Source organism: Centroberyx gerrardi, chromosome 14 (genome assembly GCF_048128805.1).
Source record: "Centroberyx gerrardi isolate f3 chromosome 14, fCenGer3.hap1.cur.20231027, whole genome shotgun sequence".
In the NCBI taxonomy this organism is placed as follows: Eukaryota; Metazoa; Chordata; class Actinopteri; order Beryciformes; family Berycidae; genus Centroberyx; species Centroberyx gerrardi.
Window position 1 is genome coordinate 25,639,944 of NC_136010.1, and position 16,536 is coordinate 25,656,479.

General features: G+C 45.5%; 1 protein-coding gene across 1 annotated transcript in view; it reads right to left on the reverse strand.

Annotated features, from left to right (window-relative positions):
• Nucleotides 1-245: 245 nt before the first annotated feature.
• Nucleotides 246-16,536, reverse strand: part of LOC139923166 (plexin-A1-like) — a 207,235-nt gene continuing 190,944 nt past the window's right edge. The window contains exons 23-32 of the mRNA XM_071913885.2: nucleotides 15,863-15,929; nucleotides 11,612-11,758; nucleotides 11,297-11,456; nucleotides 10,643-10,746; nucleotides 10,379-10,475; nucleotides 7,187-7,377; nucleotides 5,424-5,593; nucleotides 5,100-5,312; nucleotides 2,967-3,117; nucleotides 246-341 (exon numbers count right to left, since the gene is read on the reverse strand). Coding sequence (XP_071769986.1) covers nucleotides 246-341; nucleotides 2,967-3,117; nucleotides 5,100-5,312; nucleotides 5,424-5,593; nucleotides 7,187-7,377; nucleotides 10,379-10,475; nucleotides 10,643-10,746; nucleotides 11,297-11,456; nucleotides 11,612-11,758; nucleotides 15,863-15,929 — 1,396 coding nt within the window. The remainder of the gene's footprint in view (nucleotides 342-2,966; nucleotides 3,118-5,099; nucleotides 5,313-5,423; nucleotides 5,594-7,186; nucleotides 7,378-10,378; nucleotides 10,476-10,642; nucleotides 10,747-11,296; nucleotides 11,457-11,611; nucleotides 11,759-15,862; nucleotides 15,930-16,536) is intronic.

The following is a 16,536-nucleotide window of genomic DNA, read 5'->3' on the forward strand; positions in this document are numbered from 1 at the left end:
AACCCCGCCGGGGCCTTCGGTTACAAACTCTGCTATCTCTCCAGTGTGCTGCTGCTGCTGGGCGCTTGTGTCCTTGCAGTCTTTCCGCGCTGTTTGTCGTCTTTTTTGTTTTTTTATGTAGTGAGGGTCAAAATGTCAGAGTTCAAAGGTCGGAGGGTCAAATGTCACGGGCGTAAAAAGGTCGTCAGGGAAGGCGTGTTGATTGGCCAGTCCTCCGCTAGCCAAGGCGCGTGATTGGCCGGTCCTCAGCTAGCCAGGGCCATGGTGTCGATGACCTGCTCCAGCTTGCTGCGTAGCCTCTGTCTGCGCGACTGGTCATCCTTCTGTAACGCCGACAGGATCTGGACAGAGAGAGAATAGTATATATTTTGGTAATTGTTGTTTTGTCTCGTTTTAACACCATATTTGCTTTGGCAACATTGTAAATTTACAGTCAAGCCAATAAATATGCAATATAATCTTTGTTCAATATCCAGTCCACACAGATAAATTCCTTTTTGCTTACTTGAATCCATTATTTGAATGTTTTTTGCTTCACTTTTTCTCTTCACTTCCCCATACATAGAAATAGTCACACTTCATAGCGTGCAATGAATACACAGCAACCCAGACACACACACACACACACACACACACACATGCGTGTCATCACAGAAGCGGAAGAAATGTTTCTTTTTATGTCCTACATATTTATTTACTATTTTTATTCAATAGTATTTATTTGTAACATTGTTCATCTAACATTCATGCCAATAAAGCGAACTGAATTGAACCGAACTGAACTGAACTGAACTGAACTGAACTGAACTGACACAAGAGAGACACAGGGAGAGACTGATGAACGAGTTTGTGTTTTTCATGACTGGACGTTATCACGTTATGGTGACTCAGATGCACTTTAACTCCACAGCAGAGAAAGTGGCCCCGCTAATTTCAGGTTCCCCCGTAGTGATTATGGTGTGAACCGGCGCTGACAGTCAGTGCTGCAGGGAAGGGGCTGGCAGGGCAGGTTGGGGGGCCGGTGGGATGAGAGATGTGTATAATGCCGTGCTGATGGCCATTGTGAGTGTGTGTTGGTGTGTATGTGTGGCGTGCGTGAGGGAGGGGGGAATTGGTAGCCATAAACACACGTGTGGTTGTGTGTGTGAGAGTGTCTGTGTATTTATCTATGTGTGTGCATTTGTCTTTGTAGTGCGTGTGAGTGTGAAGAGGTGTTTCTGTGTACGTGTGTGTGTATGTGTGTGTGTGTGTGCGCGCGCATCCCCATTTGTCTTTCTGGGGTGTGTGAGTGGGAAGAGCTGCGTTTGTGTGTGTCTATGTCTATATGCACGCATTTCTGTGTGTGTGTGTGTGTGTGTGTTTGCATGCATTTTTGTCTCTGTGGTCGATGTGTGTGAATGGAAAGAGTTGTGTGTATGCTAGTGTTTCTGTATGTGTGTGCATGTGTTTGTGTGTGTGTATGTCAGTATGTTTGTGTGTGTTTTTTGAGTGTGTGCATATGCATTGTGGGAAGATGTGTGTGTGTGTTTCCTTATATGCATGCATGTGTGTGCATTTGTATTTCTATATGTGCATGTGTATATGTGTATGTGCGTGTTTAAGTGCATTAGTACGTCTGTGTGTGTGTGTGTGTGTGTGTAAGGTCAGGGTGTGTGTTAGAGGGGATGGGGACCCTGCAGCTGCCTACATCTGGATAATAGGCTGTAATGACGGGGAGCGGTTGGCTTGAATGGAGCCAGCTGCAACCACACAGCATAACTACTGTAATACTGCTGAGATGGAGGGATGGAGAGGAAAGAGAGGAGGAAGGGGAAGAAGGAAAGGAGGGCGAGGGGTTCAGCCCTCACCACAGAAATGCAAGGTAATGCTGGGGAAAGGGACGGGGAGGAAGGAGAGAGAGGAAGAGGAGGAGGGTAGAAGTCGGAGGGCTGCACATGAACCGGAGTGACTGATGGGATGAAAGGGAAAAGAGGGATGGAGAGAAAGAAGCGTGATAAGAGGGAGGGAAGGAGAGAGGGAGGAGTGGATAGAGAGGGATGAGGAGAGAGATGTAGAGAGGGAAGAGCATGTATGTTTAAAAAGTCCTAATGGTTTAAAGTAGATATAAGGCTCCATTATTAGTCCATTTTCAATAGGAAAGTTTGCATGCAAGTCTCTCTCACACACACACACACACACACACACACACACCAAGACAAATACACCCCATTTAATTTGCATCAAGCACTCACCAGTCACTACAAATGGACTTGCCTTGTACTGTAACACGCTCTACTTGGATACACACTGGCTATGAATCACAGCGTACGGCCGGACCACTTTACAAATGAAACACACCCGACACACACACACACACTCCTGGTCCGCACATAAATACAGTGTTTTAATCAAACAGCAGCAGCAGCAGGACCAGAGCGCATGCAGGTCTTAGGGAAAAAAAATAAATAAAAAAATCTCATAAATCCACCGTAGCTCCATTAGCTTCATAATGTGTTGAGCCCGCGCCTTAATGTGAGTCCTAATGGTGATAATGCCTACCAGCCTGTATGGATGAGGACTGGTTATCAGTGTAATTGAATTCAAATGACCTCGTGGCATTAGTCAAGGCAAATAAGTGGGGAGATGGCACAGCACACTCCAAATAACCAAATAATTACAGCATTGAATTCTATTCTATTGTATTCTATTTGGAAGTAACGTAAAATAATCTCACTTTGTCTTTTTATTCTAATAAATTGTATTCTATTCCTTTCCTTGCACTGCATGTCAGTAGCTTATACAATAGAATTTCACCTCATTTGATGACGTATGAGTAGATCTCATGAGCTTTTCTATTCTATTCTTTTACATGTATTCATTTGGATTTCATCTCGTCTTTGTATTTGATAATGTAGGAGTAGATCTTGTGATTCTATTCTATTCTATTCTACTCTTCAGCCCCTGTCCCACGTGCAGTCGTGTCTCACCTCATCTTTGTATTTGATGATGTAGGAGTAGATCTCGTGCAGGGCCGACATGCTGTTGAATTGGCTGAGGTGCAGGCGGGACTGCTCCGCCAGGTAGGCGCTCATGTCCTGGTCGCTGATGGCTGGCATGCGCGAGATATCAGAGTAGTACCTGCGGGAGAGGTCAGAGGTCAGAATGTTACAGCGGGGCCGGACAATGCCGCCCCATTTGTATTCCATTCAAAAATTGAGCTCGACTTAAACGATATTCTCAAACGAAATATTCTCAATGTAAATCCAGGTTTGACGTAGCTCGCATTTACATTTTAGACATTTAGCTGATGCTTCAATATCTTGCTCAAGGACAGTTTGACAGGATACACAGAAGCCAAAGAGCAGTAACTGTGTGAGTATGGAAGCTGAGGAAAATTCACAGATTATCTCCTGTCCCACCGAAAGAACTGTTGCTGCAAAAGTGGACTGTATATCATTCAGCAGCATTATGGGTGTAATCTTTGCTGATATTAAATATAAAACCTTCAAAACAAACAAAAAGTAGTTAGTTCTGGGGATCTAACCTGCAACTTTTTAGTTATGGGACAGTCTCTGTAACCTCTGGGCCCCCCTGCCGCCCACACATAGACTTGCATTTATCGATTCAAAAAGAGGTCGATCCACTCAGAGTGAAAAAACACAACCTGCTCATTACTGACTCAGCGCTGTCGGCTGCGTCCGAGGAGCTTCGGAGAGACGTTGGGCGAAGAGTCCGGTCGGAACAAGGTAAACAGAAGATACACCGAGCGAACAAAATAGGAGGAATACTTTCCTAATATTGAGTTGCACCCCAAACCCCTTTCGCAGAATCCATATCTCAGCTGTCTCAAGGCTTACAAGCCGGGCCGCGGTCGAGCGTTGGTTAGGAGGCAGAGGGGGGGGGGGGGGGGGGGGGATCACTGCACCCAATTAACTCTAACCTATATATCCTTATCTCATGCTGCCTTCAAGTGATCCTCACAAGCCTTAGGACTTACGGTCTTTGACCGTAAGTCAAGTGCTTTTGGTCCGAAAACAACAAAATTTCAAGTGCTTTTGGTCGGAAAACAACAAAATGGATCTTGTACCAAAAGAAGTTTTTTGGTGTGTGCTGCACAGAGCTACTTTGTGCTGCAGCAGCAAATGGAAGAGCAGAATGCACATTGGGCATGTAATTGATGTTTTAATTATTCACCAAAAATTGCTTTATACATCACTTTTACCATCAGGTGCTGACATGCTTTCTGCCGTTTTAACGTTACATCTCGGCAACTCGGGTGTCATAGAAAATCCCAACTTCGTCGCATTCGGTGGTTTGGATTGGGCTGTTCATGTGCACTCAAGTCCTAATTATGATACTTCCGACAGCACTTGTAGCAGCATCAGTAGACGCTGTGAGAGGAGCCTCTGGACTGAGCCGGTTGCCAAACCCCGTCGTGCCAAGCCAAGCCGAGCGCCTGGGAAGGAGCAGCCCAGAAAAGCTACTTACAGGCTATTGGACTCTTCCCCAAAAGGGGAAGCAATAATTGGGGCAAGCATCGACGGTGCATCATTTATGCTGTGTTTAGTTAATCATGTTGGTGCTGAATAAAAGACAAACGAGTGAACCAGAGGGCCGTCTCGGTGTACTTCCATTTCTCCTCCTTTTCCTCAATGCCTCTCCTTTATGACTTTATTTAATAAGGATCGTAGCTTTCACGCGGATTCACCTGGCCAGTTTAAGATTTTCATGGATAGAGCAGGTGTTGCTGATATTTCGTACGCTCTGCGTATACTGTAATCCATATTTATAAGGCTGGAGCAGGATGCTGATTTCAAATCAATTCAATAAATTACATAGCTGCTTTGCATTCATACCGTCCAGCTATGTGCTTCAGCTTCAACCAAATGCTTGCTTTATAAATGTCAGTACTGGGTAAAGTTAAGCCTCCCTCTAGTGGAAAAAGTTTTCAGTTGAGTTAACTTTGCTCTTACTGCTCCACCTCATTCTTCTTGGTAGGGATGTTTAGTTTAGTTAACCCTTCCAGTTTTACTCAAACTGTACTTCTCCACTCAGTTCTTATAATTGTGGTCTTCTCTTGAGTTTTTTTCAGTTGAGTTTAACCCTACTTTAACTCTTACCTCTCCACCCAGTTCTTGTAGTTGGGGATGTCTTTAGCGTAGAGCAGCTTATTCGAAGGCGAGTCCTTCCCTAGTTTGTGTTCTGATGTTGAACAGGAGTCCATGAAGGTCTGAGCCACCACCGACAGGCAGGCGTCCGTGATGCTGTTCTTATGGATGTCGAACACAAACTGGGGGTTCTTGATCACATTCACCCAGAACCGCAGCGGAAGACTGGAGGTGGAGGGAAAAGTTGAAAAGCTTGAATTGCTTTGTATCTGTCATTTAAACCAATAGTGTTAATACTGCAATACTTCTATTTCCCTGTCTCTCTCTCTCTCTTACCAGTTGCTCTTCCAGGTGTGTCGTACGTCGTAGTCTGTGATGGAGTGTTTGTCGGCCTGCTCGTCCAGGAAGTCGAACATGTACTTGATGGCCAGCGGCAAGGCGCTGCCTCGGTGGGCCGTGCTGAAGATGGTCTCGAACAGGTCGTCCACGAACTTCTGCAATGTGCCCTGAGGGGTGGAGAGAGAGAGAGAGAGAGAGAGAGAGAGAGAGAGAGAGAGAGAGAGGGAGAGAGGTCTAAGACACCGGAGTTTCTGGTTTCTGCGTGGAAGCGTAGGTTTAAATCCCACTTCTGACAAGCAGTTTGAGTTGTTTCCATATGATTCCCTATGACTTTTTGAAGCACCCTGTATTGTGCTCTTATGGGAAAGTACTCACTTTCTCTTTTCTTTTACTCATATTGAAGGTTTTTTCACGGTCTCATATGTGCCGAGTGGGTGTCGTGATCGTTGGGCCCGCAAAAAACCCATTCGAATCCGTACGCTTTCAAAAAAAATACCTGAGAAGTAAGCTGAACATCTTATTGAAATTGTGTTTAGAAGAGGGGAAGGAGATCTTATGAGACTGCCATGGAAATCTTAGAGAGTGGGGTTGCAGAGAATCACAGTAAACAGCATTCCGTAGTGTTACATGATAGAACGGTGTGTCATTTCCAGTCACTTTTATCCCAAGCACCTGAAAGTGCCGTAAGTGCATGCATTTTTAGCATGAATGGCCCCGTCGGGAATCACAGTGATAACCCTGGCGGCGTGATTGCCGTGCTCTACCCGCCGAGCTCGGCAGAATCACAAACAGGAACCCGAGCCCTAGGATTCGGATGGGGCTTTTCCTCCAATCGCAATGCCTCGACGTAATTGCATCAAATGTAGCTAAATTAATTTCCCTAGCAACACATTTGTTTCCCCCCGACTTCTTCCGTCTGGCAGAATCTATTACAGGGGGGGAAATGTTTGGGGGATCGGACGCAGTCAGCCGTGGTGAAATGGAACAGGAGCGAATTCTGTCCCGATCCCGGATCAAAGTGCTGAGATCTGCATAGACTGGAAGCCCAGGCAGACAGATAGAGAGAGAGGCCGACAGCCACGGAGAGACAAGGACAAGATGAGGTTCTCAATTGCATTTGCCTCTCTGTATTTTCATCATGCATGGCCAAATCTTCGATCCCTCGACAAATTACCTGCCTCCTAACACATACACCCCCCCCCCCCCCCCCCCCCACCCTCTCTCTGCACCACGAGCCCACCTTATATTCATCTGTTTTCTTTTTTATTACCAGTGGAAATTGAACAGCCAGGATGCTTGTAGCTGCCGCCCATTTCTACATTTCCCTCCCCCTTGTTACAATTAGGAAAGAGACGATGAGCTGAGAGGCATCGGAGGAGAGGAGGGAAGACGGCAGGGAAGGGTTCATGTTTTGGCAGCTTCCTAGGAAGAGGGGATTGTCTGTATGTATGGGTTTGTGTGTGTGTGTGTGTGTGAGTGTGTGTGAGAGAGAGAGAGTCTGTCAGTCTGTAGGTCTGTCTACATCCTACATCTCACGAAACCTTCCTTGTCTTCTTCTCTTGAGTCAGATTAGTACAGGAGTTTCTACATTTTTAATGCATTTTAGTGGCAAATGACATAAAATTGAAGTCTGTAGCATTATCAGAGGATACAACTGCACAACAAGGGAGAATTCTCACTAAATGCTGTTTCAGAGGAAGAATAAAATTCTGGGTGGAAACACTTGTGCATGTGTGTCTGTGTGCCGTGCGTCTCCTTACCTTTGTAGCCAGCAGCCTGGTCAGGTAGATCTCAGAGACCATCTTGCTGCCTCGGTCGCCCTCCCTCTGGTCCGAGTGGTCGTGGTTCTTCACCAGATGCCACAGTTTGGTTCCACTCTCCAGGTCGGGCGTGATCATGGGGGTTCGGGATCGTAGGCTGTCTGGACTGCTGGCCGTCCTCAGCATACTCTCTATACCCAGATACACAAGACATGCACGGAATCATCAGGAAACATGTTGACGGTGTCTTGTAGAAAGTTCATGGTTCAGGAATTGAGCAAAAAATTTAGTTAGTACCCCACATTCCTTTTTCTTTAGCATCCGCTATGTTGAGTGATAGTAGGCTCCATGCTAACACTTTAGCATACACTTTGTTGGGTGATAGTGGGCGACTAGCATTATTCAAAGACTGACCTTTTAGTGTTAAAAAGTTGTTAGTGTTTTTATTATATGGCCTGTAGATTCATACATTTTAAAACTGAAATGTCATTAACTCAATACGGCTGATGTAGCTGGGTTTATTTTTGGAACTATTTCAGGTCAGCAACCACATATTCATCCACTGCATAGTGATTTATAGCTGTACACAGTCTCCTGTCACCCTCCACTATGTAAACAGAGAAAGTAGTGCTGGTAGTTCAAAACAGCATGCTATTTTTGCTTCAATACTGTGTAAATTTTACCAAAAAACTGCCAGAGTTAACTATATATCATTTAAAATGACTTACCATTTAGCTTTAGAGCTGCAAGTTTTCCTTTTCTCACTTTTCAGATAATGCTAGTTGCCTACTATCACTCTACATAGTGTTACCATGGAGCACCAGAGTGAATGATCTATTAGGGACACATGAATGATTCTGGGTGTCTATGATCTCATGTTTACCAACAGGACGATAATCCCCCAAAACTTGGTGTATTCCTTTAACTTCTCTCTCTCTTTTTGACTCTAATTCTGACTCACACTACCCCGCCTCCCCCTTCCCCGATCTACGCCTGTTTCATTATTCATGGTGTGTGTCAAAGTTGATTAGAGCAAAGCAAGGAGATGCCTATCTACGCCTGTTCCGGTTAGGATGGATGGTGAGGGGTGGTGGGGAGGGTGACGAGGAGGAGAGGGAGGAAAGGGGGAGAAGGAATCAGGGAGGCAAGATACAGAGGGGGGGGGGGATCTGCTGTGCTGCTGTTGCTGTTAGGAAAGGGATATGGAACGGATAGGAGCAATGGAGTAAATGAGAGGGAAGGAAGCTGGGAAGGAGGTCTAAGAAAGGAGGATGGAAAGGAGGGGAGGAAAAGGGATGGAGGGAGAGAGAAGACAGGAAGATGTAAGTTGCAAATTCCCTTTATCTTTGCAGGGTAAAAGGATGGGGAGAGGAGAGGAGGAAAGAGAAGAGAGGAAAGGGAGAGGAGTAGAGAGGAAAGGAGAAAGGAGAGGAGAAGGGAGGGGAGAGGAGTAAAGGAAGGAAAGGGGAGGAAAAGAGACGGGGCAAGGGGACAGGCAAGGAAAGGAGAGGAGAGAAGTAAGGTGATGATAGGAGAGAAATAAGGGAAGGCAAGTGGAAGAAACAAGAGGAGAGAGAAGGGGAGTGAAGGAGAGGAGAGGGGAATTTGGAGAGGAGAGGAGAGGTTTCGGTGAAAGTGGGGAGAGAGATGACAGGAGAGAGGGGGAAGGAGAGGCAGAGGAGCGATGCGGAGGCGGCGCTAAATGGATGTACAGACAAAAAGGTTAGGAGAGAGGGCTGAAATGGAGACTAATGGGAGAGTGGGGGACAGAAGAGTGAAAGAGGCTGAGTGGAGTGCTGTCCAGTCCAGTGTTGCTGCTGCTGCCGGCGGGGTGCCGAGTGGCTCTGATTCCAAAGCCATCATGGTCACTGGTGGCACACATTTACCCCTGCTCTCACACACACACACACACACACACACACACACACACACACACACTCATACACACAGTCGACCACATGCATATTCACGTACGAACCCACACATGATCACACATCCGCGCAAAAAGAACAAATAACATGCACACACACATCCAAGCAGAAATGTCCTTAATTTCTCTTTACATAAACATTAATTGCCCATTAATAATAACATAGCTTTAAAAAAGTAAGGTTAGTATCATGGGTTTTTAAGGGATTTATTCATGGGTTGGTTTGTGGAGACACTACAGATTAAGGGATTTTTTTATGCCTTTTGTGCATGGTTTACAGGTTATTAATGAGTTATTAATGGAAAGTTCCTGTCTCCCTGAATTTTAAAGTAAGCAGTCAAACATTAAGGGGTGTTTAAAGTGGTTTTGATGGGGTCTCCTCCATTAATAACTCCCTTAACTCATTTTAAGGGGATTTTGCATGAATTAAGCAGTGAATTAATGTAAATGTAAGGGATTACTGGTTCTTAGAGAAATCAGTGGTTTCCAGATATACACATTAGCACCCCATCTGAGGTTTCTGTTAGTTCAGATATGTTGGTACAGACTTGCATAACTCTCCATACTGTAGAGGAGTTTGAAACCTGTGATAAAAGCTGTCACCCTTATACACTGTCTCATTGTCCTAACCTCTGGTGAGTGAAATAGCAGTAAAATTAGACTATTTGCCATTTTGCTGGGGACCAACACTACTCTAATTGATGACTGGGAAGAGCAAAGAAGCAAAGAGCTCCCACTCTGCCTATTTCTGGGCGCCGCAAACGCCACCAGAATCTCACTTTTGCAGACTGGAAGGTGGGACTGAGTGATTCATCTTCAAAATAGACAATCTTTGCCAGTGAAGTACACCGTATTGATGCTGGGGCGCTCTCTATCTCTGTCTGCCAGGGGTCCACTCTCTCTCTCTCACTCTTTCACTCTCTCTCAGTCTTTCCCCCCCATCTCTCTCTCTGTATGTCAGCTAGGGATTGAGGTGTCTAGTTTAATGCCTGTCATTTACCGACTGGTTGGAAATGGCCGTGGAATAGCCTTGGCCCGGGCTGATAGCGCTGGATAAAAAGGATCGCTATTCACAGAGAGGGAGAAAAAAAGAAGAGAGAGGGAGAGAGAGAATGGAGCCCAATCATGCCCGCTATAAACAAAGACAAACAGAAAGGGAAAGAGTGAATGAAGGGGAGAGAGAGAGCAAGACAGAGAGAGAGGGAATGGTAGGCAGGGAATCATGATAGAATGATAAAAAGAGGAAGAAAAGGGAACCATACCGTATCTACTGAGGCTCTTGGTGAAGGTGGAAGAGTTGGAGATGTTGTAGGCAGAGTTCTGCTTTGGCACCAGGGCGATCACTGAACCGTCCGTTACCTACACACACACACACACACACACACACACACACACACCAAAATACATTTTAGCATCACATATCTCCAGTCAAATTAAACGAATGTTGAAGTCAGCAATGTATGAATCCATCTTAGCTAAGTCCAGTTTGTGTGTGTGTGTGTGTGTGTGTGTGTGAGAGTGTGCACCTGGTAGTGAGCCAGTGTGTTGAGTCTTTTCCAGTCGTTGTCTATCTTCGTGGTGACGTCTTCATCCTGGAGAATGATTCTGGCCATCCGACCTTGACGCCATTCTTCAGAAGAGGAGGAGAGAGGTTTAGAACAATGTACACTGTACATGCAAGTGTGTGTGTGTGTGTGTGTGTTTTACTTCACATGCTTTTGAGTCATTTAGTCTAGTATTGAGTCTTGAAATCCTATTTTTCTTAAAACTTATTTTTCTTATATCCAATGCAAATTTGTTTCAAGGATTTCCATGAATCAAGTGGCATTATCTTGATACTTGTGGAGTGATCAACCATATTTAAATAAACTGTCACTTGTTTCAAGATCTTAAAACAGGTGAAACTGCATTGGAAACAAGTGAAATATTCACCCCATTGGTATTTTTTTCACTTATTTTAAAGAAAACAAATGTTAAGGCGCAATACTAGAATAAAAAAACAATTAAGATGGACATTTTTTATTGTGTGCACACAGGACTGTGCATGAAGTTTCTTGGGTGTGTGTGTATCTTTCTGCAGAGATGACCGCTTCTAACTACAACTTGTATATCAGTCCTATCTGAGGTATTCACGTGTGTCTCATACATTATGAACACGTGTGCACGTATGTTTGTCTTACCCAGGTCCATGTCAGACGCCTTGGGCCTCTGTGAATAGGGGCTGCCCTTGTACACGGCGTCGAGCAGCTTCTCTTTGACCTGGGTGATGGTGTCGCAGTTCAGACACTTGACCGTCACCTCCGGGGCGTTCTCGTTCTCTGGGTTTACACAGTGCAAAGTCTGGCAGGAGGAGAATAGGAGGGGGAACACATGGAAAGGGAAACAAAGAGAAGGAATTGTGTGAAACGTAAGCGAAGCGATGCGTAAATGTAGTAAGTAACAACTGATTCGCGCCAAAGCGGACAGACTGGCGGCTTGAAAGCGACTTTACTGACCAGCGTCTTGTAGTCGATCTGCTGCCTGATGAGCTTGTCCTCGCTGAGGGAGTAGCGGGCCTCTCCTGTGATGGCGTCTATGGGTCCCTTCTCCATCTGCTGCTTCATGGCACAGTAAAGCATGAAGAGAGGCTCCCCGGCACACTCCTAGTGAGGGAGGGAGAGGCAGAAAGAGAGAGAGTAGTATGAATACAATAAATGAAATACATGTATAGAGGCTGCTCTAAACACCCGGTGTCTCTCAAAGCATGAGAAAGAAACCCTTACAGCAGCAGTTCTCACCCAAAAGTAAACAGGTTTTCATTCCAACCAATCACTACAGCAGCTGATTTCACTTATGTCACTGTCAAACAGAGAGGGGGAACTAATCAGGGAAATCAGCTGCTGCAGCAATTGGCTTGAATGAAAACTTGCAGACTCTTGAGCCTCAGTAGCGCAGGTTCAGAAACACTGTGATCGAGCCTCTATGCTGCTTGTGATGTGGCGGGTTCAAGTCCAGCTCCTGACCTTTTCCCACGTATCATCCCCTCTCTCTCCCCTCCTTCCCGCCTCTCTCCGCTTTACGTCGCCTAGCGCAGCATGAAAATGATCTAAAAACAGCCTTTTTTAGGCGTGAGTGAGGCTACAGTCACACTTGTCGTTTCAATGCGACTTTCTCATCCGATTATGCCCGTGAAGCAGCAGGTCTGGCTGCGGCAACAATCGCCGTCGCACGCTCGCGCTGCTATCAGATCTTCAAAAGCGGACGGGCTCGCGTTGCGATCGGGATTCGACACAGTCTGGACGCAATCCAGCCACAGGAGTGTAAGGAGATGGAGAGGGAGAGACGGAAAGTAAGTAATGCAAATGAATACAGACGCAGGAGACGCATGAAAGGCATTTTCAGATGGGATCGCATGAAATCCCATCTTTGGAATCTGAAAAAAATCACGTTGAAGTGACAAGTGTAACCGCCGACTGTATCAACTTTCAGCGTCTTTCCAAAATTTCAAGGACAGACAGCGGCGCTATGTAAATATCTCCCTCTCTTTCTTTCTTTCCTTCCGTCTCTGAAACGTAGAAGGCTCTCCGTCTAGAGGACAGACTCGACACTGACAACGGAGTTATATAAATCTTTCCTGTTCTCCCCCCCCCCCCCCCCTCTCTCTCTCTCTCTCTCTCTCCCCCCTTCCTTTACATCTCTGGAACTGTGCGACCGGACACCGACGTTCTGAAAAACACACACTTGCCAATCAATAGTGTCATTAGCCGTCACTCGCCCTCAAGGAAAACATCCACTATAGAGGGGAGCGAGAGGACGCATGACGAGGGCTTAATGATCGAGCGCGCGGTGCTTAGGGAGACGTGTGTGTGTGTGTGTGTGTGTGTGTGTGTGTGTGTGTGTGCGTGTTAGAGATGCATGGGGTCCAGAGGAGGATAGGGGAAAGTGCTACATTTATCAGTCTCTCCTCCAAGCGCCGCATCACTCTCTCACTCTGAACTACTCTCTCTCTCTAACACACACTTTCTTTTTCCCTTTCCTACTCACACACACACGTTCTCCTCCCGTCCCTTTCTCTTGATCTCTCCTTTTTTCCTCTCTCCCCCTGTAACACTCCTCCTCCACCCCTTCCTCTTCTCTTTCACCTTTCTTCTCTCCATCTCCTCTCTTTTACACTCACACACACATCCGCCCAATCGCTATGTTTTAATCCGAAGCAAGCGCATTTTAAGAACTTTTGAAAATATTAAATGCATATTTGGTGTGTTTCCAGCAGCTTGGCTGAAGCGACTAATTCTGCGTCATAAAAACACACCACCAGAAACAATGGGAAGCCTTTCAAGAATTGATTGTAGTGTAGAAAGTATCGGGCAAGTTGTTATTGTTCTTTAGTGTCGGCTAATGTCGGCCATATTTCACACTGTCTGAGGATGAAAACAAAGAAATGTACTTGGCCATATTATAATACACCAGCTAATGACCTTACAACCTCTATGGCATATACAACACGGATAGATATTAACTACATCATCATTACAACAAATGAGCTTCCATCACTATTTTAACGCATAAGTTCTTTATCGACAAAAATGTTTCCTATAAAAACACGTTTGCGCTATTTTTTTTGTAATCAAATGTTGCTATTTCCATTCAGCTGTTCTAATTGGTTACATAACCACTACATAATACTCGGATACCAACCCAGCTAATCTCGTTTTCCTTTCATCCTCCCCTCTCTACCACCACCTTTCCCTCTCTATCGCTCTATCTCTGCTGAGTGACCATGCGGCCCGCTCCTCACAAACTAATGTTCCCAATGTTCTGCACCGAATGACAAAAACAACGTCTGATAAAGCCCCGCTAAACAATACGTGACAGGGAGACGGAGCGTCGGCATCGTTTTCGTCTCCTGCTCTCCATCACGCCATCTTTTTCTTTCCTTCCTCGTCGTCCCCCGTTCCTCTCACTCCCTTACTCAATCCCTCCGGCTAACCCCTTTCCACTTTGCGCCTCCTTTCTCGCCGTTTCACGCTGTTCCCACCTCTCATTCTACCCTTCTTCCTTCATCCCCTCCCTCTTCCCTCTGTTCTCCCCTCTCCTCCCTTTCCTCTGCTTCTTTCACCCCTATCTTCTCTCATCCTCCATCTATCCACCGCCTCTAATTTAGCTGGTGTCACAATCTTGTGATTGCGTTTTTTTTTTGTCTGTTCAAGTTCTTATTTTTTCTTCCATTGAGAAGCACAATGGAAAAAAAGTGTTGAGTATCACTTTCTTGTGCTATCCTCTGGGACCAAATACATATTAATTGTATTTATTTTTTTCTTGTCATGTACTTTTGTATTTCCCAAATCAAATCAAACCCACATTTGCTTCTTCACCTCCTTTTCCCATCCCCTTCCTCTTTACCTTTCCCCTCTGTCTTCCCCTGTCCACCACCTCTAACCCCTTCCTCTCCTCCCTCTCACCTATCCAGCCAGCCGCCCCTCTCCCTCCCCCTTCCTCCCTACTACCGCCACCATATGCTGGACGAATCTCGTTAGCATCTGGGCCAATTAGGCGGACAGCTGCTAACGAGACGGAACGAGCATCACGCCGTCGCGCCTTCGCCTTTGCCCCGCTCGGCCACCGCACGCTTGTCTGTGAAATCCGCCTTAATTCCACACCCCGGCTTCATTAAGGCCCACTGTAAATATATGCTGACATTTACGTTTTAGGGCATGAGGCGGTGGCTCTTACCCAGAAGGACTCGCTGTACAGTGAGTGCAACAGTAGAATAAGATTCAATTCCAAGAGACCAAAAACCAGGAGTGCAAAGATCGGGGACTTGGCGTTCTTATAATAAAACAATTATGTAAGAGTGCATACTTTGTGATAATTATCATGCCCTCACACTGCATGCATATAATGTGCTTATGATGCCTTATAATGCCTTATGAGGACCACTTTGCGTAAAGTCTTTAATTAAGTGTGTAGAGGAGAGGGGAAATCATTCAGCGGGGAGAGGGGGCGACTTCTTGAAAAGATGAGTTTTCAGCCTACAATGGAGGATGAGGAGGGTCCTGGACTCTAATGACCCCCCCACACACACATACACATACACACACACACACTCATACACACACAACCCCCCCCCCCGGTGAGGCGAATGACCTCGGGGGCCCGAAAAGGAGACGGACGGCGAAAAATAATGAACGGAACGGAAACTACACACGGATGAAAGAAACATCAGAGGGAGAGAAGAAGAAGACGAGTTAAAAGAGCGAAATAAAGATCAGTGAGGAGGACGTGTCAGCTACAAGAGCGGAGCGATGGCAGCGGAGAGGATATGTGAACTGAAAAGAGGGGGACATTAAAGCGGCGGGAGAAGAAACATCTGCCGCCTGGAGACTTTGATGGACCGCGTACGCTCGTGTGAGAAAAACGCAGCGGAGAAAGTATTGAAAGGATAAAACCTTTTAATAACCGCAGTGAGCCAAAGAGAAATAAAGTACTATAATAGAAGCCAGGAGTGTTTAACATAATTCCTAACAATGTTTGGGACTGTTAAGTTGTGTTTACTCATGGCTAAGCCGCCTGGAATGTTAGGTCTTATGTTTTTTAAAGGGTTTAAATCTGAAATGTTCAATGTTTGGTCTCAAATGACAGTATAAAAACACATTATGGCATTGGACAATATACTGTAAAATCCACTTTAGATGATGACTAGCGCCTATACTTTAAATGATACAGGGAAAATATCTGAAAAAGGAAATCCAGTGATGATGCCTTACCTTGAGGAACTTGTACAAGAGGAACGTAAACCAATTGGTCAGCATCTTCTCAGCAACAGACTCCGTTCTAACAGAGAGATGGAGGGAAAAAAAAAAAGTACATTTCAAATACGAACAGCGTTCAGCCTGCCAGCGCCGATCCCACATTAAATTACCCGCTACACACATCACACGGCGTGCGACGGTTGAAAAGGAGCGTGTGGTTAAAAAACTCTACTTTCAAAACGGTCTTTACTTAAAAACAACTTCTCAATCCGTCAAACTTAATGATTCAGAAGCACAAACCGTTTGGTCGGGCGACAGCGTTTCCACAGGCCGCACTGCAATTACAGATCGGGGCTTTGCCTACGTCGGCCTTTTATAATCTTTTCACAACATAACCGAGTGCCGTCAGTAAATCTGCTGCAGATGGCTGCAATGCATGCAGAGTTCAGGCAAATTCAGTCCTGAGTCAGTCTGTTATTGACTCTTTCAGTGGATGCAAAGTTCTCAAAACCAAATGGGGAAAACAAAACATTCTCTCGTTAATCATCAACCTGTAGCCTAACAAAAGACCTCTACAAGTTCCCCCTATAACCAAGACTGATTAAAACCAAATATGTAACAAACTGTATTTCTGCTGAACAGGCTGGAAACTGTATTTATTGTTTTCTTCCCTCTACTGGCTAATGCCT